This window comes from Lynx canadensis, chromosome A1, assembly GCF_007474595.2.
Source record: "Lynx canadensis isolate LIC74 chromosome A1, mLynCan4.pri.v2, whole genome shotgun sequence".
Taxonomy (NCBI): Eukaryota; Metazoa; Chordata; class Mammalia; order Carnivora; family Felidae; genus Lynx; species Lynx canadensis.
In genome coordinates this window covers 201,969,345-201,994,343 of record NC_044303.2, presented here as the reverse complement: position 1 = coordinate 201,994,343, position 24,999 = coordinate 201,969,345, and the positions used below count along the sequence as shown (strand labels likewise).

The 24,999-nt window shown below is 44.4% G+C and overlaps 1 protein-coding gene across 1 annotated transcript; it reads left to right on the top strand.

Moving 5' to 3' along the window:
* The first annotated feature begins 9,353 nt into the window (after positions 1-9,353).
* ISL1 (ISL LIM homeobox 1) lies at positions 9,354-19,601 on the top strand. Its single transcript, XM_030306825.1, has 6 exons — positions 9,354-9,523; positions 10,392-10,581; positions 13,368-13,627; positions 15,450-15,736; positions 16,966-17,133; positions 19,204-19,601. The coding sequence occupies exons 1-6, from the start codon at positions 9,496-9,498 to the stop codon at positions 19,297-19,299; spliced, it is 1,029 nt and encodes a 342-aa protein (XP_030162685.1). The 5' UTR covers positions 9,354-9,495; the 3' UTR covers positions 19,300-19,601.
* Positions 19,602-24,999: the final 5,398 nt, after the last annotated feature.

The window sequence follows — 24,999 nt, the reverse complement described above, 5'->3', positions numbered from 1 at the left end:
ACATAAGGCAGCTTTTATTGTGGTTTAAGCGAGCAGTTCCAAATATATGAATTACACTTTGTGTATAATCCAATCTGTAGAAAAAGCAATGGCTAACAAAACTCCAGAAACCTTTGAAGCCATTTTTTTAAAATTCCTTCTCAGATCTAGTCTTTTTTTCTGAGTCCTGAATCCTGTTGTTAAATAACCCTGCCTATCTATCTATCTATCTATCTATCTATCTATCTATCTATCTATCATCTATCATCTATAGATGATCTATCTATCAATCATCTATCTATCTAGGTAGGAATCAATTTTATGATATTTCTAGCACATTTGGTCTGCCTTTTCTATGCTGTTAGTTTACCAACAGTGAGCTTATTTTTGTAAGCATTTTAGTATATATTTAAAGATGCAATGCAACTTACAAAAACTGCCAGTCTACTTTTCACAAAAAAAAAAAAAGAAAAGAAAAAGAAAAAGAAACCTCTTAAATCAGAGTTGTGAAGCTTTAAATGCCAGATTAAAGTAACTATATGAAGTCCACTTTTTCCCAGTCTTCACCTACTTTCCCAACCTCCATCTACTACTAATAAAGATCTGGATTTTGCCCTTCAGTGCGTGCACAGTCTAGCAGGACGAACTGGGTCACCAAAGCCTGTTCCTTTCCTTTGTTTCTCTTGACATTTACCTCACTCTTCTCTTTCCTCAATAAGCTTTCTCTTTACTTTCTCAAAACTGAATACTTTTCTCATCTTAGTCTAACGCCTATTTTCATCCTCACTTTTGATAGCTGACAATGTCATATACACTCCATTCGTTCTCTACCACCTTATTCAGAAAGAGTGATTTTCCATCCACTCACCTTTTCTTCCACTCTGAGAGCTATACTCATGTGTCTTCCTCACTGCTGGCATAATTCAAAATAATATATTTGCCCTGGCACAGCACACCAAAGTCATGTCAGCAATTCTGCAATGGCTTGGGTACAGGATTATGGAGAGGCACATCATGTGACGTTCAGGACAGCTAAATCAACATCTCAAGATTGGAAGGCATACACCATCAAGACCTATAAGATATGATTTTTATTTTTTCATACACCATACAAGAATCCAAAGCCAGTGAAACTATATACAGTGCTTCTCGTCACTATCACCAATGGTTTGTGTGGTTCATAAAAAGGAGAGTGTATAATAAATTCTAAGACTAGGCCAAGAAGATTAAATAGCACGTTGTACCACATTTCTGAAGTGAGATGTAAAATAATTTGGGTCCTGATATTTAAGTGAAAGTCAGCGGGATGCTAGTTATGAGTAATAATATAATTTCTGATTTAGCATTACAGTTCAATATGCAGTGATCTTTCTAGGCTGTTACATGTATCTAGGGAGTAGGGAAAGGGTTCTTAAAATATGGCAAAACATCAATTTAGCTACCTTCAAGTGAGAGCATACATCATATAATAATAGTTCAGTGTTTTTATAACTAGATTGATCTCTGATAGGAGAGTGGATAGCAACGTATTTATCACACATATGAATCTTATTACTATATTTTGATAACAGACCCTAAATAGCCATTATGAAAAGAAGTTTATACTTGGTCTTTTACTTTATATTAATTTCTTGTAAATTGTGACATGGTGATATTATCTAGTTATAGTTATATTAACTGTAATATATTAATATTTACATTTAAATAAAGGTGAGCACAATATTGTCAAATCAAAAAAGTTAATTATAGTAATTCCTTAAGCATTATGCAGACTTGCAGATTTTTATTTCTTGCCGATGTGATGTGATCAGATACTTTGGAACAGTTAAATGGTAAAGAAATTTTATGTGCACAAGTAAAATAAAATGAGATTGTGCAAAACAGGAAACTTATTTTCTTTATTATTAATCTGTAGCAACCTTGTTATGTACCATCATATTTGATGGGATTTCGGTTCTCGGAGTTTCAGATTTTGTTCTCTATAGAAACACCTCCAAATACCAGTTTTAAGCCTGCTAATTATTTCCTTGGACAGAGGGTGTTATGTGTATTAGAAATAGCATTTCAAACTTTCCTTTATGGTATTAACTTATGATATAAAAATGATGTTGCATTAGCATATATGTATTACACATAAAGGATGTGCTACATATACTTTTGATATATTTCATAGATGTGTATGAGGTATATATAAATGATAAACAAAGCCATTTAAAGTAGTCTGTTACCATTACTATACTTTTACTTATGTTTTTAATAGTTTTTTGGATAGAATTTTGTACAGCGGATGGAACTGCAGAAATAAGTCAACAATAGACAATTGAGAAAAGGCATCAAGGTAATTGTTATATCTTGCCTGGTGAACTCTTAAATCAACAAAGGAGCCCGTCTCTCTGCTAATCAGCCCCTGTGGGTCCCCCGCCCAACAGTAGAGCACAGAAGTGAATCTCGCCGCCGCAGGGGTTTCTCTCTTGTTTTCCAATTCAACGTTTCCAACACAGAGTGAATGGAATAAACTTGGGGAAAAAATGGCAACTAATACTTTGAGGTGTGTGTATTCTGGGGATGATATTAAGAATTAAGTTATTCTCTCAAATGTTGTGCACTAATAACTATACTGTCCTTTCCGGACGCTGCCATCAAAACGAATGCAGAGGGAATGTTGTCCTTACAATTTTCTGGAATGTAGGCACTCAGAGAAAGTTGAACTTCTGGCAGATGGCATGAAGAGGTGATTTGACAGAGTTTGAAGCAATTAAAATAGTACCTTGATTCTTTGATTTCCGCGAGTGTATTCATTTTGGGGAAACCCGGGGTGTTGCACCAGCGGAAGAGGAAACAACCTAAAACGGAAAGTTTAACCTTCAGAGGGTTGCATCTCTGAGGCCACAGCCCGAGGTTGAACTTTTTTCCTCCACCTCGTATTTAGGAGGTTGGAAGGTCCCCCCAGCAGACAGCCCCAGGTGGTAGGCAGGCAGGGACCCCTCTTTTTTAGTGATCAGAGCTACCGGTGACCGGATTCACCTTTGCTTTCTCGTCCCCAGCTGGGCCCACCAAAGCGCGACCTAGGGCAACCCCGGGCTCTGGTCCCAAACGTGGTTGGCAAGGAGATTCACACTAAGGAACCGAGTGGCCTCTCCAGGAGCTGCTCTTGCCAACCTAGCAAGGAGAGAGGTCTTCGTGACTTTGATTTTCTCAAGTCTAGCATGAGTGAGGGCAGGGGATGTAGATTCAGTTCGATTTTTCCTCTTTTGTCAATGGGAAGATGGAATCGGAAAATGCCCTTGAGTGCAGAACCCTGTGGGGGTGGGGGCCCAGCTAGAAGGTTGGTAAATTGGAAATCCTGGAGGCATAAGGTCCAGGGGATCCGGAGGTGCGGTGGTGGGTGGTGGGGGGGTGTCTCTTTGTTTCACGCCCTTTGATCCCGGGCCTGGGCTAGGCTAAATTTCTAGAGACAATGTGCTGGAACATGGAAGCATGGAGGTTTTTGGAAATATAAGAAACTTGATCGCAGGACTCTGAGCGCGAAAAGAACCCTAGGACAGGAGCTCCTGGGCCCTTGTTGAGAGGCCACCTGGGGTAGAGAGGTTGCCCAGGGCGTCCCCGCCGCTGCGCGGGTGGGAAGGAAAGGCGTTCTTGACCCTTTCCGGAGCAAGTCATTAACTCAGTTGAGTTGATCAAATGACATTCTTTCTGTAAGAGGTCGTCTCCAGAGCCCCTTTTCTCGATATTTAGCAGGTAGAGGAGCAGGATAAATCCGCCTCTCAACGTGAAGTCTCAAAGAATTGATGAGTTTTCTTAACAATGTGGATCCGGAGGCGCAGATAATTCTAAACGCACACAAGACCCGAGCTCTATCCTCTCATTCACCTCCGCGGAGTTGAAGCAGACAGCAACCTTGAAAACTGTCCCTAAAATCTCTCTCGAACTGATCTTTTTCGAAGATTTGAAGATTTTTTTTCTCCAGCCCCGAACCCACCTTCTCTTCCACTCACAGAATCTACTTGTGGGTGCCACCGATGATTGCCTCTCCCCTTAAAAACAGCCCCGACCCACGCAACTCTCAGCTACACTAAACAGCCCCGACACACTTTAGCCACCAGTTAAATTCATCGGAAGTAGCTATAACTGACATCACCTCCGCAACCCACCCGAGGACTCCGGCCCAGGACACCTTGCAATGAGGCTGATTTTTGAGCGCTGAATTCTGAGAGTAAGGGAAGGTTATTTGAGGCATCCTGATAGATTTCCGGGCTTCCAATTCCCTCCCCCGCTTGGCTGGTAATTTTCTGCTGCTCCTCCTTCTCCTCCTCCTCCTCCTCTTGACCTCCTCCAAGGTACCTTGGCCTCCCCTCCTCCACTCGTTCCCAGTAAACCTCCAGCGGGCGGTGGAAATCAATCCGTTGGCGCTAAATTCAGAGCTGCCCGTTGGACAAAATTGCAGTGGGGGAAAGGGTGTTATTTCTTTCAGAAAGAATGTCATTTGATCAACTAGACTGAGTTAACTTGCTCCCGGTTTCCTGAAAGCTCGGGTGGGCCCGTGGGTGTTTTGCTAGATCTAGTGCAGATATGGCAGCTTTGAGAGAATCGTCCAGGACTTGGGAGATAAAGCTTGTTCTCCTCTCCAGACTCCCAACTACCCCCGCGAGAATCCGATACATTTAATGAAAGCTTTGCAAGATGTAGGTTTCAGTGAGTCCTTGGGCCAGAACCTCTCAGCACATTGCACTCACTGGCTCCAACCTGGGCTCTGAGCCGAACTCTGGTCCAGTTAAAAATTACCTGTTCCTAGCCACTGAACAGTTCCAAAAACAAAAACACCCTCTCCCCAGGAAAGGGAAGAAAAAGATTTCACCTCACACTGCCAGCCACTTTTGTGCGATCATAGTATTTCCAGAGGCACAATTTTAAATGGTGTAAATTTCTGTCCTCGATTGGTCGAACTCCTCCTTGCAATGAACAGCGGAACCTGGCATTCTCAAGACGGATCTGAGGTTTGTGGCTTCCCCGCTGCCCGGAGCGTGGAATTCTATCCAGGCTGGGAATCGAGCAGCAGACCGCACAAGAACGCTGCCTCCTGCGCTGCCGCCTACGAACATCGGGAACACTGGTGACATAAACAGCTACCTGAACCCAGCCAGAAGCGCAGGCTAGGAAGTTCAGCCTGCAGAAGATTCTTGCTCATTCACCCAGATTGTTTCAACTGGTTAATAAAGCAATTGACACCAACAAAACCACATTCGCAGCAGGAGTCCTCCTCAATAAAATGAGAATCACAACTGAAGGTTTGTTGTTGTTAACAACTGCCTTTATTATTATCATTGCTTGTTTTTTTTTTTTTTTTTTTTTTAAGGAACAATTAAAGGAAAGAGAGACAATCATTTCAAACTCATGGTAGAGAAAGAAGATCTCTTCCCTTTTCCTCTGAAATTAGAGTGCAGATTCTTTTGATTTCATCCTTGGTAAACCACCACCTAAAACAACTGGAAGAGGGTCAAATTGGCTCTAAGCACCCACACCCTAATTCCAGCATGGACTATAAATGGTTAACCATTATTCCCTTTAAATGCACATTTTTCTATCTGACCCTTGGATATAATTTAAGATACTGATGGTTTATGTACCCTTATTCTACATGATTAAGACTACACAGAAAAAGTAAAAATGAGAAGGGGAATGGAGTGTATACATACATTCCATACCTATTTTCTGAGGTGAATAAAATGTGTTCATGTTTCATCTTGACGCTCAAATTGCAGGTTTTTTGGATATCACAAAAGATAAATCCTTCTGTCATTTATATATATATTTATTTTTTTCTATCTGAATACCTTACTCATAAAAACTGGCAGTCCAATTGTTATTTTACTCTTTCAAACCTGATTCTGATGTGGGCTAAAGAGAGCTTCACCTTCCTGGGAATAAGTTTCTAAACAAACCCATAGTTCAGAGAAAGCTGATCAACAATCCCTTTCCTTCCCAATCTTAGTGGAAAAGGAAAAAGCTTTTTTCCCCTTTCTGTACATAATTTCCCAAAGAACTGACTTAAAATTCACTTATATCTGTCATAGCTTCTTGGGAAATAAATACATTCTAAATGTGTAATGCCACTTTTCAATTGCAATTAAAACCTATTTAGATTTTTGAAAAGTAGCCTGAGGACATATTTGTTCAGGACTCTGTATCTGGCACTAAATTTGATGTGGAATGCTTAAATTTTAAACCACAGAAAGAAAGCAACAACACACAGACACATGGGCTTAAGATCCCACGTGTAATAGCTGTATTATGGAAAATGCATACAAGTGCACACGGGCCGATGTCACAGACTCCAGAGAAACTTACTAAATCTCAGGATATTTTTTATATTCAAAGACACTGTGAAGTATATTGGGGTGATGGGGAAGTAATTGGGACTATACTTTGTCACTACCAATATGCTGCTGCTTCTCTCATCAGTAGAGGAGCTCACAGCAGGGGATTCACACAACTGCTGTTCTGAAAGATACATTTTTGACCTAACAGAATATGCAAAGGTCAAAATAAGTCCGTTTTTGTCAGGAGAGGGTCTAATCTCCCCTTTGAACACAAGAGGTCGCTCCTGTGATCAAGTACTGGGGGGAAAATATTGCTAATCATAGTTTGTTATATTCTATAAAAACATCACAAATATTTTTTTACAGATATATTTGATATATTAAATGCACAGTTAGCAATCAGCTAAGGAAACAGGAGAATGATCACTGGTCACGCGTATGAACTTTAAAGTGAAGTGAAAAAAAATAATGGCTGCTCCCCTAACTTCGGTTTTAACGAAAATACATTAGCAATAAACATAGAACTCGAGAGCACGTCCATCAGGGAACAACCTATTAGTGGGTTTCTTCAAATTTCTCCCTTTAACAAGGAGTATCTTCTGCAAGGTTTTTACCTCTATCAGCTTAGGAACTTATTAAGAAAATACTTGTTTATAATAACAGCGTGGGCTGAAAAAAAAGAAAAAAGAAAACGTGTTTTCACCATTATGATGAAATTTCCCGTTTGTAAAGGCTTTCCTCCAAGCCTTGGAATTGCTATCATCATCAGTAATAATTCTTTGGAATAGGTTATTAGTTTAGGGAGCTAAAATATCACACTGTGTGACTGGTTTGAAGAGGGATGGATAGTGAAGGCGCTTTGTGGATCTCAAATATGTCATCAGGCTTCTGGTAGCTTCTGCTGTTTAATTCCATGTTATAAAGGCAGCATGATGGAATACGATTGGTTAAAATCCCCTATTTACTTTCTGGCATTATAGTGGTATCTTTTTTTTTCTCTCTCTTTTTTTTTAAACTAGAGTCAACTTGGTTATCTATAAGGGAAACATGCCCTTATATCGGGAAGACTTGCTGGTGTTTTGATTACCAGCATCAGTTTTGCAAAAGCGGCCTGACAAAAGGCTCCATGCACATAATACCAGAGATTAGAAACTTTAAACAAAACAGATTTTTAAACAAAAACCTGATAAATTTATCAACCTATGTCTATTCCAACTTTCAATTTCACACACATACTCTGATATAACTTTAAAACTTACAATAAAAATAGAAGGCATGAGATGCAGTTAAAACTCTTCCTTGAGAGAAAACAAAACGAAACAGATTATGTGTTCTTGGTAAAATCCAGCTAGGTCAGGAGAAAACTCAAACATCTTAGCTTCCATCTGTGCTCTGGAAACGCATAACCGTGCAAACCAAGCCATGGAGGCCAGTTGAGAGCTCACAGCTCTTATCAAGGGTTAAATCTGGCGAAAAGTACAAAGAAAGGAGTTTCCTCACAAACTGGGTTTTCTCCCAGCAGCAAGACACTGAAATTAAGCCTTTTACTGTTTGGGTTTGTGGACCTTTTAAGAGAAAACTGGCGGTCACATTAGATAAGGAATCGCTATTTAGAAGCTTTGGGAGACTTGTGGGTGTGGGGGTGTTCTTCGTGGCCATTCCTGTGACTTTGCTTTTGGAAGACTGTAAAGGGTTATGAGAACATGTCAGAAATTATTGAAAAAGGTTACCGGCGAGCCAACATTCTTCTCTCTCCAGGTTGTTTCCCCGAGAGAAAAGTATTAGATAAACAAACCCGGTGAAGTGAAATAGGTATTTCACCGCTCTTCAGTATTCGATCCCTCCCTATTCACGCCCTTAAACTAACACATTTTTTTTAATCTCTAAAGACATGGAGACCTGTCCTTATAATTACCGAAACACCACCAACAAAACTGCACACGTCTGCTTAAAAACAAAGGGCAGGAGACCAGCAGGGAGAGGACCTGGACAGGATATATATAACCGCTTTACAAACTTCCAACTACTGGAAGATCATTTCACTCTTTGACTTCGGGTTAGTGCGCTTCCAAATGCTAGAGTTAAACTGCAAAAGTAGATAGACCTCAAGGGTCGGAAGAAGAGAGAGGAGTCCGCGGAGTCAACTTGGTTTTACCTGCGTACTCCCAACCTGATTCTCCGCTAAGGCAACAAGCGCTCTTTTCCTCCCACCCCAGCTTTTTGGAGATCTGAGGTCGGTGGTTAACGGGGTTTGGGGTAGCAGTAGAAAACAATTCCGGTGTGTCTAGTCATCCGATTCCCGGTTCTTCTCCCACTAGGCAGCTCCCAGCGCGCCAGGCGCAGCGGGTCCGGGAACTCACCCTCCCCAGCGGCAAAGCCGGGCCGGGCCCGGAGCTGCGCGCCACAGCGCCAGACGAAACCGAGCCAAACGGCCTATTCCAAGACGCCCCTTTTCCTAGAGTTCTGGAAGGACCTCGTCATCAGGAAGACCTACCCACCAGCCACTCGCCACCGGCGGCAGAAAAGTGCCCCGCGCGCAGCACGGCCAGCCGGATTGCAGGGACCCCAGGAGCGCAGGGCGGAGGAGCAGCGCGACAGGAGGCGAGGGCGCTGGCGGCACTGCCGGGAAGGCGCGAGGGAGGGGGACAGGAGGAGGAGCAGGAGAAGGAGAGGCAGGCCAGAAGCCAGAGCAGCCGGGCAGCCCGAGCTTCGGGGGAGAGAGCGGCCTGAGCCCGGAGCAAGTTGCCTCGGGAGCCCTAATCCTCTCCCGCGGGCTCGCCGAGCGGTCAGTGGCGCACGGCGGCGGCGAGGCTGAAATATGATAATCAGAACAGCTGCGCCGCGCGCCCCGCAGCCAATGGGCGCGGCGCTCGCCTGACGTCCCCGCGCGCTGCGTCAGACCAATGGCGATGGAGCTGAGTTGGAGCAGAGAAGTTTGAGTAAGAGATAAGGAAGAGAGGTGCCCGAGCCGCGTCGAGTCCGCCGCCGCCGCAGCGCCTCTGCTCCGCCAACTCCGCCGGCTTAAACTGGACTCCCAGCTCCGCGAGGGCGCGGCGCAGCCGGGCAGCGGCTCTCTCAGCCTTGGCAACCCCAGGGGCCACTATTTCCCACTTAGCCACAGCTCCAGCATCCTCTCTGAGGGCTGTTCACCAACTGTACAACCACCATTTCACTGTGGACATTACTCCCTCTTACAGATATGGGAGACATGGGCGATCCACCAAAAAGTAAGAGGCTATTTTACCTTGTGGGGCTCGGTGTGCTGTTCTTGTGCGCGGGTCTCTCTCAGGCACGGGTGCCAAGAGCTCTTCAGAGTTGGAGTCATTGCCTGGAGAGAGAGAAAAGGTGGCTTTTTTTTTTTTTTTTCCTTGTTGCCGCCACGCCTGCATGCTTGCTGTCGGTTCTGATCTTCGGGAGACTGATCGTACCTTGTGTCTGAATTCGCCTGTATGCCCTCCAAAACCCTAGCCTTCTGGTGCTAAGCGGTGGTTTCCTCCTCGGGAGTCTTGAGCTCCCCGAGAAGGTTATTCTGTTGCAAAGGTCTGCCTATGCATACAATACCCGGAGATGTGAATTAGCATTAGACTTGCAAAAGAGAACGAGTGACAACTGTATTGATGCCTGCTCTTGCTAACAATATCCAGTCCTATGTGCTATTTAAGAGCGTGCTTCATGAAAAATATAAGCGTTCACTTAACGCTTCTAGTCAAAACCTTTTCTTTGACTTGACTTATCCATAATCTTTCCCGATGATTATGGCAGAGAGGGAGGAGGGAGGAAAAAGAAATACAAAATGAACGGGTTTGATTGCGTGCTAGGCTTACAAATGTAGACTATTCAAATCTGCATTTTACATATATTCCACCTCCTTTTTTAAAATGAGTCAAGGTTTTGATGGCACACTTCAATTACCATCCCAAAGTGCAATACTCTTGAAAAGAAAAAAAAAAAAAAAAAAAAGGAGAAGAAGAAGAAGAAGAAAGAAAGGGGGGGAAAAACTCCCAGAGTACGCCCTATAAGAGAACGACACTAAAAGTGTGTTTATCTCTGTAGGAAGTAAACGGTTAGTCAATCATGTATTTATTTTCATTTCAGAAAAACGTCTGATTTCCCTATGTGTTGGTTGCGGCAATCAAATTCACGATCAGTATATTCTGAGGGTTTCTCCGGATTTGGAATGGCATGCGGCATGTTTGAAATGTGCAGAGTGTAATCAGTATTTGGACGAGAGCTGTACCTGCTTTGTTAGAGATGGGAAAACCTACTGTAAAAGGGATTATATCAGGTACGCCATTTATATTGCTTCCTTAATTTTGTGAGATTTCCCTGTCTCTCTCTACTCCTTTTTTATTACTGGACCTGGCTTTGTCTTTTTGCGAAGTTTGCCTTAGTGGGAGCCGGTGTGGAAAAGTTACCCTTTAAATGTGTTACATAAATTGCACTATTCTATTTCTTTCACTGTTTGGGGGGGGGGAACCCCACAACTCAGTCTTGGTTTTTAAAGTTGCGTAGTGAAGCTGGTCTAATGGCTCTTGGAATTTGTGATGGTCAAATTGTGTTCTTCTTTTACCCTCCCCCTTCCAAAACAAACAAACAAACAGAAATTTAAAGATGGATAACTTCGGGTTTCTAAATTCTCTTTTTTTAAAGGTTGGTTTTTATTGTATCATGTGGTGTTTTTCCCTATTCGTTTATTTTTTATAGTTCAGTATTTTAGTAACTTACAAATTCTGTGGAAATGTCAATGCAATACGCAAAATAAAAGTTTGAACTAAGGATGTTTAGAAGTGCACTTTGAAAGTGCAGATAGAAATATTGCCCCTTTTACTCTTAGGGCAAGAGTCCCTTCTTGGAAAATTTCAAAACCAACCCAAATATTCCCTGCAAAAAGACCGGATATTTAATCTTTTTAAATATTAACCCTTTGGTGACATCTGACTATCTTTTCTTTCTTATCTTATCTGAGCTGATGAATTAGACAGAGCAGATCAAATTGCTCATCATCTGTCTACGAACAATTGGTATATTTAGATAATTGAACAGCTTCCTTTCTCACATTAAAATCTGGTAACTGATAAAATGAGCGAATTGCCCATACTGACAAGACTAACACCACATTGGGAACTTTCTGAGTTTTCCTTTTTTTTCTCTCTCTCTTTCAGTTTATTTTGTGCCTTAACTTCATGTTCACAAATCTCAAATTTTCTCTAACCTGTGTATATATATGTCACAAATTTCATTTTCTGCCTTAGGAAGCAAGTAGAATTCCTAAAGAAAATTTTATTGTTTTAATAACAAACGGAAGAGATAACATCTTCACTATTATGTTAAATAATTTCAAAGTATTATGTATATATTTTTAAAAAAACTCTCCAGTGGCTATTAACAAGTAATTAGCTTTTGTAAGTTATAGAATTTCTGGAGCCGAGAACTTATATTAAAGTTTAGTCAAGATTTAAGTATGCAGTCACAATTTTTCCCTGTCCACTTAGTGTCCAATGCTTTTTCTTATTGCAAAATCATGAAATAGTATAATCTTGATAGGTAAAACTGAGCAGTTGGGGGGTTATTAATACTTTGCAGGGAGAGAGCGGGAGGAAATAGGGGATGTGGGGAACTAGAGGGAGAGGGAGGGATTTTCCAAATTGTTTGGTCACAGGCAAGGTAAAGTCCTCATCCTATGAAATGGAAGATCTCACACAGAGTAGGCGGAGGGAGGAAAAACTTTTGAATCTACCTTCTAACCTCTGACAAATGAGCCGTTTTCATTGTTTACTTGACTAGTGTGTGAGCTTAAGATTCTGGAGAGGGAGAGCTCACTTTGCACCTCTAGGACTATCTTTCCTCCTATGGAGATAGGGTTTTGCTCAACTGCATACAGACCTTCCTGTATCTAATTCTGCACACACATTTATAAAAGGAGCCAATCGCTTTTACCTTTTCCCCTTCTCTCCCCCTCTCCCTCTCCTCTCTCTCTCTCTCTCTCTCTCTCTCTCTCTCACTCTCTCAGTTATGTGAGTGTGTGTGTGTGTGTGTGTGTGTGTGTGTGTGTGTGTGTGTCCCTTTGAACTCCTGTCCTTTTAAAAGCAGAACAGGGGGAGAGTATTTAGGTTTGTCTCCTGGAGGGGGGAGTGAGGTGCCCTCCCCCTACTTTGTATGGATCTTTTCCTCTGGTCCATTCTGTTTGTAGAAATGTTCCCACTTCTGTTTTTACTGAGCTGGAGAGGGGGCCAGGGCAGTGCCCCCTAGGTGGAACCTACAAGGATTGTCCCTTGTAGGGTAAGATCAGCGAGGAAGACCTTAGAAGTGGGTCTTTTCATTTTTCTCGCTGGTCATGGTTCTCAAGCAAACTGAAATAGAAGTAGATACTTCAACAACTTGAGAAAGATTGAGGGAGCAGGAGCAAATTTCAAAGATAATAAAAGAAAGAATGGAGAGGAAAACTTTGTGTGAACATTGTTGCGGGAGGAAAAATCCTTAGGGAAAAACTGCAACGTGGTTATTGTGCAGAAGGGGATCTGGAAACCCTCAGAGGTTTCATTTTGCTACTCTGCTTGTGCATTTGTGCATATTTACAGACCGAGTGCGCTGATAATCTCATCCCCTAGCCTCTTATTATCTTGGAAGGACTTTTTGTAGCAGTTTTGGAGGCATTTCTAGCAGCAGAAATTGGGGGATAGGAAGGCGAAAGTGTAGGGCCAGTGGCTACTAGAGTCACCCGGACTCTTTTCTGCCAAGAGCTATAAGGGTTACCCTGGAACTGATGGCTGGAACAGAGGCCCAGGTTTCAAACACATCAAACATTTTTATTTTGCGGCTGTTCCGAGCTAGTAGGTACGGACGGACAGAGACATGGAGGTTCATAGGAAAGGAAAGGGGGGTAAAAGAAAGGGAGAAGAAGAGAGAAAACCATTTCTATCCTCCCATTCTCAGCTAGTCGGCGGATGCTGACTTCAGTGACGCAGGGCGTTGTGGCTGGGGTCATCTGCAGTCTTGGGCCCGGGCCATGCCGGCTTGAAGTGATCCCTCTCTCTGTGTTTCTCTCCTCGCCTCCGCCGGCCCCCCGCGCAGGTTGTACGGGATCAAATGCGCCAAGTGCAGCATCGGCTTCAGCAAGAACGACTTCGTGATGCGCGCCCGCTCCAAGGTGTACCACATCGAGTGTTTCCGCTGCGTGGCTTGCAGCCGTCAGCTCATCCCTGGGGATGAGTTCGCGCTTCGGGAGGACGGGCTCTTCTGCCGTGCAGACCACGACGTGGTGGAGAGGGCCAGCCTGGGCGCCGGTGATCCGCTCAGCCCTCTGCACCCGGCGCGGCCGCTGCAAATGGCAGGTACTCCTTGCCCGGAGGGAGGCCGGCGAGGGGAGGCTGGTTCTGGGCTAGGCCAGCGCCGCCCCCAGCCAGCGCGGAGGCTACCGACCTCAGCGACCCTGGCAGCCACGGGGCAGTCGCTGCGCAGCGGCAGGCAGTTTAAGGAAGTGTTCTGGGAGCAGTTTGCACAGCGCTTTGCTCTTTTGCGCAAGGTTCAGTGCTTTCACTGTGTCCCCTGGCTCACCGCACCCCCCCCCCCGCCCCGTCCAGCACACCTACGCGGCTGTGTGTCTATATATGGGTACACATAAATGTACACCACTTGCGCTTACATGTACACACACGTCCAAACAGTACTTCCAGTTCACCTTGGCCTCCAAACCGCGGCTTACTGAAAATGGGCTTCAGCTCTCCGCCAGGTATTCTTCCTGCCACTGCCTAATTAAAGGGGTGGAGCTCTGGGCCCTGGAGCTTCTTCCTTTAACCCAATGAAGGAAGCTCAGGTAGCCGTAAGTCATTTAGCCCCTCAAATCCCTCTTCCTTGCAACTGGCCCACACTCTAAAACGTTTTTAAAATGTGTGTACTTTTGTGAAAGAATGGACGTGAAAAGATACAGTCCAATAACTGCAGGCCATTGCACAGAGCTGTGATTTAAAACTGTCAACAAGCTAACCCGGAGTAATTGACTTTTAAAAGGAGCCTGCCTCTTTAAACCACTCATTCTATGTGATTTGGTGAGGATTTCATCTTCAGGCTTGTCGCTGTAACACTAAATTGACCCAGTAGGTTTTGACCTGACCCTAGGGGTCCTGGAAGGTGCAGGATTTGTGCCATACATTTCAGAGAGCCCTTCCCCAAGAAGGAGAGTTGAAGTAAAGCAAGGTTGGCCAGGACGAGGCCTTCCCTAAGAAGGCAGATGATGTTTCCCAACCTTTCTTCCCCTCATGAGATCTACCTGGCACATTTTAAAGTATCAATTCTCACTAAACACTGATGTTGAGGAAACCCGGGTCTTCCCACTCTGCTTTTCAGAGGCTCTAAGACTTCTCTTCTAGGGGGATATGTGACTAGCTTGCACATGGGCAAAGCCAGAGTGGTGATTTCTGTCCTGTGCACCTGTGCTGTGCTTGTGGGGAGACAGAGGAGAGGCAGAAATACTGGGAGGAAGTCAGGAGACAGAACACTTCCCAGCTGTCATTTATCTGCAGCTCTACAGTTTCGGTTTTCCTTTGCGTGGAGTCAGCCCATCTCAGGAACGGCCAGGTAGATTTAGTAGTAGGAAAGATCAAGGACTGGAGTTATGGTCGAAATACTGAATTTCTTTAGCCCCTTGACACGATTGCCCCCTCTGGACTGAAGTTCAAGGCTTTCTGGCAGAATTCTCTTCGGCCTTTGCATTAGAGACCTCTTGCTGGTGTAGTGTCTCTGGCTGATGCTGGGGTATACTGCGTTTCCTTTCCTACCACCTTCTGTGGCCTTTGCCCAAGAGTCTAGAAGTGGGGGTTCTCCAATAACCTGGGCCCAGTCTGGGTATGAAGAAAGGCCTGGAGGAAAGAGAAACAATGCTGAAAGATGCTACCCCTGAGACGGCCACCCCTTTTTTGAGGCTATGTTGACCAGAGCAAGGGTAGAGGCTGTGTTCTGGGCCTAAACTAGTCAGCATTGACCTCTCAGACTAGAATGTCAGATTTCATTCTCCCTTTTGCTTCCGTGGTCCCTACCTCTGCCTCCCCTGCTTTGTCTGTGGAGGCTGCAAAGCAAGCCATTGTCCCTGCAGCACGGCACGGGAGGGTGAGCAGCCCGGCCTGGCCTGCACTCACCTCAGTGCCCCTTGCCTCACAGCCGAGCCCATCTCTGCCCGGCAGCCGGCCCTGCGGCCCCATGTGCACAAGCAGCCCGAGAAGACCACCCGCGTTCGGACTGTGCTGAACGAGAAGCAGCTGCACACCTTGCGGACCTGCTATGCCGCCAACCCCCGGCCAGACGCGCTCATGAAGGAGCAACTGGTGGAGATGACAGGCCTCAGTCCCCGCGTGATCCGGGTCTGGTTTCAAAACAAGCGGTGCAAGGACAAGAAGCGGAGCATCATGATGAAGCAGCTCCAGCAGCAGCAGCCCAATGACAAAACTGTGAGTGGCCCTGGAGCCGGGTAGGGGACTTGCGGGGGGGGGGGGGGGGGGGGGGGGGGGGGGGGGGGGGGGGGGGGGGGGGGGGGCGGGGGGGGGGCGGGGAGCAGAGCAAGAGTGTGAGGTGCTTGGCGGCTACCCAGGTTGGCCTGCATGTGGGTTCCATCCTGCTCCAGGGCAGGAGCCAGCAGCCCCTTACCTCCACCTGTGCCCAGGGGAGAAATAGCCGCACCAGCCACCTGCCCAGTGGGGTGCCCTTCAACCATACCCCTAGGCTGGAACCAGAAGGATGCGTCACCCCTTCATGGGCAGGCGGCAGCAAGGCCTGGCTCCATTTTACCAGCTTTCAGGTTGTCAGTTCCCAGGCACCGGAGAGAGGGACAATTCCTTGGTTCCCTATCTAATTCAGAGGTTTGATGGGTAGGTCACCCAGGCAACCCTCTGGGTGTGCCCCCAGCGCCCTCAGGTCAGTGAGGTCCCCCAAGGTGACCTGTGAAAACAGGACACCCTCTGCTCTAGGTCTAGCCCGGGCTTCCAGAGATATTATTATCTACTGTCATCCCAGGCCCATGCCAGCACCCACTCCACAGGCTTCCTGATTGAGTTAAACTAAAGAACTTTTTTTTTCTTTTTACCGCTTCAGTCCTATTTTTAAATGCCATAAAACCCCTGCTGTCATTAAACTTGGCAGGCCAGCCAAGCCTGGTCTGGGGCACTTTTCAGGTTGGTGAGTGCGTCATAGCACAATAGCCGCCAGACCTAAACCCTTGGGGGTGGGGGCTGGCGCTGTGAAGAGAACTGCCGGTAGAAAATGTAACTGAAAATCTAACTAACTGAAACTGCCCAGAAAACCACCATGTCTGGAGGCTGCCTGGAGGCCTCTTTTGCCTCAGCTTTCTGCTTCTGTGATGCTATGGCCTGTGAAGGCAGATGTGGGGAATTGGGATATGCTGTGAATGTAAAAGGAAAGGAGAGGAGAAAATCAGAATAGAACTCAGTTTACTAAGATCCAAGCAGACCTACTAGTCCCGCCCACAGAAGCAGAAAAACAAAATACAATAAAACAAAACTGGACTCTGGCTAATATCCATACATGCAGCAGATTAACTGAGTCAATAATAGTCACTATATAGATAAGATAATGCCAGGGTTTATTTGCTTAGCCTGTGCAGACAATGGAGGGAGGGAGTTTGGTCATTAACATGTTGGGATTGGGGGGGGCCTATTCACAGAATATCCAGGGGATGACAGGAACTCCCATGGTGGCTGCCAGTCCAGAGAGACACGATGGTGGCTTACAGGCAAACCCAGTGGAGGTGCAAAGTTACCAGCCGCCTTGGAAAGTACTGAGTGACTTCGCCTTGCAGAGTGACATAGATCAGCCTGCTTTTCAGCAACTGGTAAGTCTCAGCTCTTGGAGTCAGGAGGCTGAATCCCCGACAAAAAGAAGATTCTGGTTTAACTGTCACAGGAGGAAGGATTCAGTGGGGAGGGTGCCTCCCTGGCCCCAGGGTCGGGAAGAGAGGAAGGAGGCTTGGTGGAGAGGAGGCACTCACTCAAGGAAAACAAACCTCTTGTGAGTCTTTTCTGTGAGTTCATAACTTGACCATATAGGTTGAATTTCCTATCAGCCGGGCCTTATTTGAGGTGTAACTTCAAGGTATCAGACTAACTAGACATCTGTGGGAAGGCGTGCAGGGTTGCACAATCATACATCTCAGACTTTTAGAGCTGGAAGGGACTTTAGAGATCACCTTGACATTTTGGTCAGCAAATAGTAAATTTATTCTCTCCTCAGCTCTTAGAGAATGGCATATTTAAAGACCTAAATCTAGCTGTTTGTAATAATAACTGATGTAAGACACAATCAACGTTATTATCAATGGGCAGCAGGCACTTGGCTGGGTATAATTTTCAATGTATCAGTAAAGAGTTCAGTTATTTAAGGGTATGATTGATACTTTGTTACTATTATTCCTTCTAGGACTATCTTAATCTAAAATGTAGGACTGCTTTAACATTTTAAGTGTATGAGTTCAGACGTTATACACAATCACATACTCTAGGGGATGTACAGCAAAAGAAGCAAGAGTTCTACCAATCAGAGAGACGGCACATGAAAACCCGTTTTAGCATTAATATGTTTTACACATCCAGAGAAGGGAAAATTAACTTACCTTATGCCTACAAAAGGCTTGAGGAGCAAGATAAATAATTATTAAATATGTGTACTTTGTGATATGGCATATATACACATAATTTTCTTTTTATTTAAGAGTTAACAGCCCTATAGAATCTTGTTCTGTAAAACAAGATCTATTCTAAAAACTTTGTTCCTTTCTTGGAAAATAAAACTTGAGTTGAGGTTCGCTTTTCACCCTCACATTTACCTGGAGAGCATTTTCTTTCTCTGTGGCAACAGTTAGGTAAGAGACCAGAGGCAGTGGTTACAAGGACTTGGCCCAGCTTTACATTTGTAAGTGGGCCAGGCTAGAAGCTAGATAAATTGGAGAAGCCCCTGAACCTCACCATGGGAAAGTTTAATAGGATAGAAAGGAAGGTAGACTCTGGAATTAGGAAAAAGAACTTATTTTAAAGTGAGGTTAACCTTATGTGTTATTTAAGCAAAACCCGGCTCATAGAAGGCAGGTAAGAGGAGGGTTCAGGGCAGCGAAGTGTTTGTACCTTCTAAAACTTTAGTGTTAGATGAGAGCAGTGGAGGGGAAGCCAAGACAGGAGGGCGGAGGGTTGGGGACAGAGTGGAGAAGGAGGTTTCCAACAGCAACACAATACTTTCGGTTTAAAAGAAGGAGGCAGATATTTATAATGCGATGACGTTATATATATTGGGGCTCCTCTTGGAAGGAAGAGCCTGATTTAAAGAGAGAGAGAGAAAGAGAAAGAGAGAAAGGCCAGAAGGCATCAGGACCAGCAACAAGGAAGAAAGCCCACGCTGTGAACCCTCTGAGGAGTTAATCATTGTTCTGTGGAGCCTCCTCTGAATCTCCTGTCACACGATCTGAGCGATCTGAGCGTGTGTTATGGATTTTCCAACTCAAGAAGAGAGGCTTTGATGCCTAGAGACTGCGAAGTCGCCTGCTCCCGGGGCAACATGTAGCCAGCAGGATAATTTTATTTCGAGCATGCATGGTAGAGTTGCGATGCCATTTTACAGTGGGAAACACATTGGTTCTTAAATAATTTAATGCAACATAATGTTGGGAATTCAGTTTCAGTTAAAACAGAGATCTCTTGAAAGGATGGGAAAGCGAGAGGTTTTCTTCTCAAGTTCTTTCTTTGAGGGCTTTCTTTAAGCCTGTTGAAACTCATGATCTCTGTGGATATCTTTATCTACGTATCCATCTATACACACAAACATTTGTCCATGCATAGACACATAGGACAAGCTTATAATCCTTTAGGAATACAGTCGCAGCCTCCTTTATTTCATTTCTCAACCTTCTGTGCAGGTGAATTTTTCAGAAGGAGGACCGGGCTCTAATTCCACTGGCAGTGAAGTGGCGTCGATGTCCTCTCAGCTCCCAGATACACCTAACAGCATGTAGCCAGTCCTATTGAGGGCATGAGGAACATTCATTCAGATGTATTTTTTTTTCCCTGTTGGAGAAAGTGGGAAAGTATAATGTTGAACTCCGAAACAAAAGTATTTAACGACCCAGTCAATGAAACTGAATCGAGAAATGAATGCTCCATGAAATGCACGAAGTCTGTTTTAATGACAAGGTGATATGGTAGCAACACTGTGAAGACAATCATGGGATTTTACTAGAATTAAACAACAAACAAAACCCAAACCCAACATACGCTATCCAATGACCTTAGGAGTACTGAAAAAAAAAAAAAAAAAGACGTTTTTAAAACGTAGAGGATTATATTCAAGGATCTCAAAAAAAAGCATTTTCATTTCACTGCACAGCTAGAGAAAAGCAGAAATAGAGATTTTCTAGTCCATCCTATTCTGAATGGTGCTGTTTCTATATTGGTCATTGCCTTGGCCAAACAGGAGCTCCGGCAAGTGAGCAGGAAGAGAAAACTGGCCTCCTTGGCTGAAAGTCCTTTCAGGAAGGTGTAGCTGCGTTGGTTGCGATGTTTTTCGTTGACTTTAACAAGGGGTTAATTGAAATCCTGGGTCTCTTAGCATGTCCTGTAGCTGGTTTCTTTTTTACTTTTGCCCCTCCCCCCTTCTTCTTCTTCTTCTACTTCTTCTTCTTCTTCTTTGCTTTTTTTTTTTTTTTTTGAGATCCATCCTCTATCAAGAAGTCAGAAGCGACTTTAAAGGTTTTTGAATTCAAATTTAAAAACCAACTTATAAAGCATTGCAACAAGGTTACCTCTATTTGCCACAAGCGTCTCGGGATTGTGTTTGACTTGTGTCTGTCCAAGAACTTTTCCCCCAAAGATGTGTATAGTTATTGGTTAAAATGACTGTTTTTCCTCTCTCTCTGGAAATAAAGAGGAAAAAAAAAAAGGAAACTTTTTTTTTTGTTTGCTCTTGCATTGCAAAAAATTATAAAGTAATTTATTATTTATTGTCGAAAGACTTGCCACTTTCATGTCATTTGACATTTTTTGTTTGCTGAAGTAAAAAAAAAAGATAAAGGTTATACCGTGGTCTTTGAATTATATGTCTAATTCTATGTGTTTGTCTTTTTTCTTAAATATTATGTGAAATCAAAGCGCCATATGTAGAATTATATCTTCAGGACTATTTCACTAATAAACGTTTGGCATAGATAAATAAATAAATGCAATGATCCAGGGGTCCCTCTTTTATATGTTTACAAGTAAGCCATTAAATGTCTGCAATTAAGGACTGCATGTGAACGGGGTAGACTGACATACAATAGGTGTGATGTTTTATTGCAAATAGTTAAGGTCGAACTTGCCAGTTTGCATTTTAATAGTTGAATCAAAACTGGTTGGAAGCCTTTAGTTCTCAGCTGTGATAATGTTACTAACTGCTTTTTTGAAAATGAGATGCTGTCCTCCGTTCTACCCCCCACCTCTCCTCCCCTTTCTTGCCCGACCCACTCCACCCCACTCCACCCACCCCCACCCCAAATAGGAAGAAGGTCCTGCTTGAAATGAGTTTTGATTCTGAGTATTTTATTTTCTTGGAGTAAGTGCTTTATACCAAGTCTCCTGCTTAGGATTGTTGAAATGACCCATATTTCAAGTATAAGCTCTTGCTAAAAGAGAGCCTTTCTGCCTGGTCAGTGAGGTATGACCATTATTACCGGTGCGGCTGTCAGCCGATTGAGAAATGCTGCTTTCTTTGCTTAGGAAGAGCAGGCCGAGAGAGTTTTCTCAGCAATTCCCAGAGCAGTCAGCTTACGTCTTTTCTGGTCTCTCTTCCCCACCCCCACTTGTTTCCTCCTCCCCTCCCCCTTCCCCTTTCTCCCCCCAACTCCCAACTCCCCAACCCTCGGAAGGCTGTCTAGCCGCTGCCGAGAACCGCGGCCGAGGCTCCGTCGGGGAACCGCCTTCTGCGGGCTGGGGCCGCGGCGCGTGCTGTGCAGGCCCTCGCGGCGCTCGGAGCCACGGGCACGAGCGCTCCCACGCTCCCCGCCTTCCCGGCCCGGGCATTTAGCGGGGGTTCCCGTGTGGGAGCCAGAACCCAGGGATAGATAAAGGGCCCTGCCCGAAATCAGGCTTCTTGGTGCTTCTTTCGATTGCGGGTGTCGAGCTGGGATTTGGGGCTCCACCCTGTCCCCTTCCTTCCTCCACCCCAGGATGATACTTGGACTCTTTAGAAAATGGATGCGTTTGTATGCGCGAGTGTCATGGCGTTTAAATATCTGACAATTCTTAATAAATACGAGAGCTAACATACCCTAATCGTGTGTCTTGTGGCGCGTGCCCCTTCGGACCCCTGACCGGGAGCAGCTCGGAGGCCCGGCTGGAGGCCGGGTGAGCCCCTCGGCTCCCGGGCTCTCACGTCGCTTTCACCCTCTCCAAACCTGCCGCAAGTCGGGAAACGAGCCTCAATTAGGCTTTTGTTTGGCATCGTTCTACATAACGGGTTAATTACAGGCTCTAACGTGGGGCAGAGAGAAAACAAACTTTGCATTGAAAATGTTACAGTGCATTAGACATGCCCGTTGATTACTTGATTGTTGTGTCTAATTCTTCACAGAGGGGTAATAATTTGGCCGGCGGTAATAATGGCTTGTGGTCTTCTGTTGAGAAAAACAGGAGTTATGTCTTATCTCACACAGATCTTCTCCTGAAAAGATCCCTCTCTCTCTCTCTGTCTCTCTCTCTTATCTCTCTCTAATCTCTGGCATCAGACTTGACTCTTCACCTTCCGCTCATCATTCTATTTGCCTGCCTTTTCAGTTTTCCTTTTCCTCCCCATCATATTTGGGAATTCTAAATAATAAGTGCAAAGATAAGTAGGTCCAACCTGAATATTGGTGTCTGCACAGTTACTCATCTCCCAAGCCCTCGTTTGAGACCATTAAATTCCTTTTTCAGCCATAGCCTCTGGTGGACTCTGTAGAGGTTAGATGGGGGGAAAAACCCACAAACTTTATTTAGGGTTTGAATGCAATGGAGGGACTTAAATGAGGCACACATCTTTGTGATGCTTTCTCATCCTGACATTTATTCCCAAGATTAGGGGTGGGGAGGTGGTGAAGGAGGTGATGTTTTACATGTATATATATCAGACTATTCTGAGGTCCACAGCTTGAATTTAAGTACAGTAATTTGGGAGGGGAGTGATGAACAATTTGGTTTCACTTGCTAGATTCAAGATATTTGTTGCCTGATGGCTGAGAATGGATTGATGGGTCGATTGCATTCTAGTTCTTGTATTATTCATATGAAAGGTGTGTTCCCTTCTAGACTCCTCAGCATGTGCTCTAAAATGTGTAGCTGAAATGTCTCCTTGTTTGCAAACCATCTCTCTCACATACTCTCCTCTTCCCTGTACACCTCTGGAGACCTAGCTTTGAGCTGTGCTCTTCTAATGAAATTCCTCCTGTTTGCTATTATCTTTGATCCTCCCTCCCATTATTACTCTGAATTCTTCCTTCTGGATATTATGACTCATTTCCTCCAGCTTCTGCAAGCTAAAACCTAATGCAACTAAAAACATCCAGGATGCTCTCCTTAAATCAGGGAATCCACATCAACATCTATACTCAGAGAGGATCCCCCCCCCATTGTTTCAGAGCAATAACATCTTCTATTTGATTTACTGTCTCTCTTTCCCTTTCATTAAATGGACCTGGCTTTCCTTACCATTCAAAAGTTCTTTTCCTAAGTCAAAACCATATTTGAAGAGAATTTTTTCTTCGTTGAAATAACATTTCTGGTTATTTGACATTCTTCGTGGTGTGTGTACCCACTTACCAATTCACAAGGGTTTTTTTTTTTTTTTTTGGAATTCCAGATTAAATATATGACTCGGTGATGCTCTGCTGCTATTCATTCCTAACCAGCTTGTTAGACTCATTGCATTGACCTCTTTTTTTGGGTCTATCTTATTCTTTTGACTAGTAGCCAAAAGACAATGTGCTTTTAAGGTACCTAGAAGTAGTTGGCATTTCCCTAGCACCTTGAACTTTTAAGCCATAAGATCGTTTTCATTGATATATCTCTTGTAAGCCCCATGTGGATTTACTTAGTCTTTTCCATTTTCTTAAAAAAAAGGAGAAAAAAAGTTAAAATTTTGTCTAAACCATGAGAAGAGCTATGTGTGGATAGAATTCAACCAATTTGGGGTTTTAATCCACCCCTACTACAAGTAAACTAAGGCAGAACTACTTATTTCTTATTTGTAAAGTTTAGTCAATTTTTGTAAGAAATTTATAATCCAAATTATGCTTGATTTCTGTTCTATTTACTTCCTTTCTGCTAATCAACAATTAAAGATTAGTCACAACAAGGCAAGTCAAAATTTTCTTTGGAGGTTCAGGGAGAAAAGGGAAAGGATTTTCTGTGTGTACCTTTATTTTAAAAATGTTACTTCAAAATTGGCCCCAAATCTTGAATGCTTGCTAACTATTTGAAATAAAAATAATTAACTTGTACAGTGTGGGTTAATGTTTTAAACTAAAATGCAAGTAGTTAATTCAGGGCGCTGGCAACTGATTCTGTTTACTGATCTTTTCTGATTGTTGTTTTCTTGATAACTGAGCAAAGCCACTGAATGGCTGTTGAGCCCAGGCGCCACAACATAAACTTCACAGCTTACAATGTCCCAAGTCATGATGGAGGATCTCTCCACACCTCCCGGAGACTTCTGAAGTGTAGACAGAGAAGTTGGTTCACAGAGAGCGTAGGAGGGGGAGGGGCGGGAGGGAACGCTGCGAGTGTTTGCTGTGAGCATTGTTACTATCACAATCCTTTAATTTGTTATGGCGCTTACGCTGTTGGCTCAAGGAAGCCAGTTTCTGTGCCTTGGGAAGCCAGTCTCTCCCAGAGCCGCACTTAAGACTGGTTGACCCTTTTTATTTTTTAAAATTTATTTTTCAACTCTTTATGCTTAATTATCTTTTGAAAAGCGCTCGGCAATGGTAACCAAAGCGGTCTAAAAAGAAACCCCCACCCCACCCCAAAGGGACGCTAGATTTGAGGAAAAAAAATGTGGGGTAAGATTGCTTTCCGCCAGGTAGGGGAAAGGCACTTTACTACAGTCCTGTGGGAGATTCCACTGCGTCTTCTCCTTGCCTGGGATCCCCTTTCCATTCCATTGATGAAAGTTCGCGTTATTTCGAGGTGGTGTTATGTGTGGATTTGATTGAGGTGGCTGGCTACTTATTTTTGGCCGGTCTTCCTAGGGGTGCTTCCCTCGGTGCATTTGCCGCGGGGTGGCTTGGCGCTAAGAAGTGGGGACCCGACACTGGTCTAACCAGCCCCGCGACTCCTGCAGGCACGTCAGCCCTTGATCCCTTAAGTAGGGACAATCGTGGTCCGGGAGAGGAAAAAAGGGTGTTTGGTGGGCCCTTCTCTTTCAGGAGTTGATCAGTTGGCAGAATCTGGAGGGCTAATCCAAACAAGGCGCTTGACTTGTGAGGTCGCGAGTCTAGACAGAGCTGGTGGCTCGGCGGCTCCTTATCTTTCCCTGGAATCAGCCGAAGAGGCGCTCCCCCGGCCCACTGCGCTGCTGCTCACCCTTGCCGGAGCCACTGCTCCGCACAGACGGCACAACAAACACAGCACCTGAGGCTTTACAGCTCGCTTTATTGTTTGGTGGGAATGCTGCAAAAACGGGTCATTTGTTTTTCGGAACCCGC

What these genes read in the sequence shown, in the direction of transcription:
- ISL1 (XM_030306825.1), top strand. Translation starts at nt 9,496, where the DNA reads ATGGGAGACATGGGCGATCCACCAAAAA. An exon ending in TGTAAAAGGGATTATATCAG is followed by an intron (nt 10,582 to 13,367) that starts GTACGCCATTTA and finishes CCCCCCGCGCAG; the next exon opens with GTTGTACGGGATCAAATGCG. An exon ending in AGCAGCCCAATGACAAAACT is followed by an intron (nt 15,737 to 16,965) that starts GTGAGTGGCCCT and finishes GCCTATTCACAG; the next exon opens with AATATCCAGGGGATGACAGG.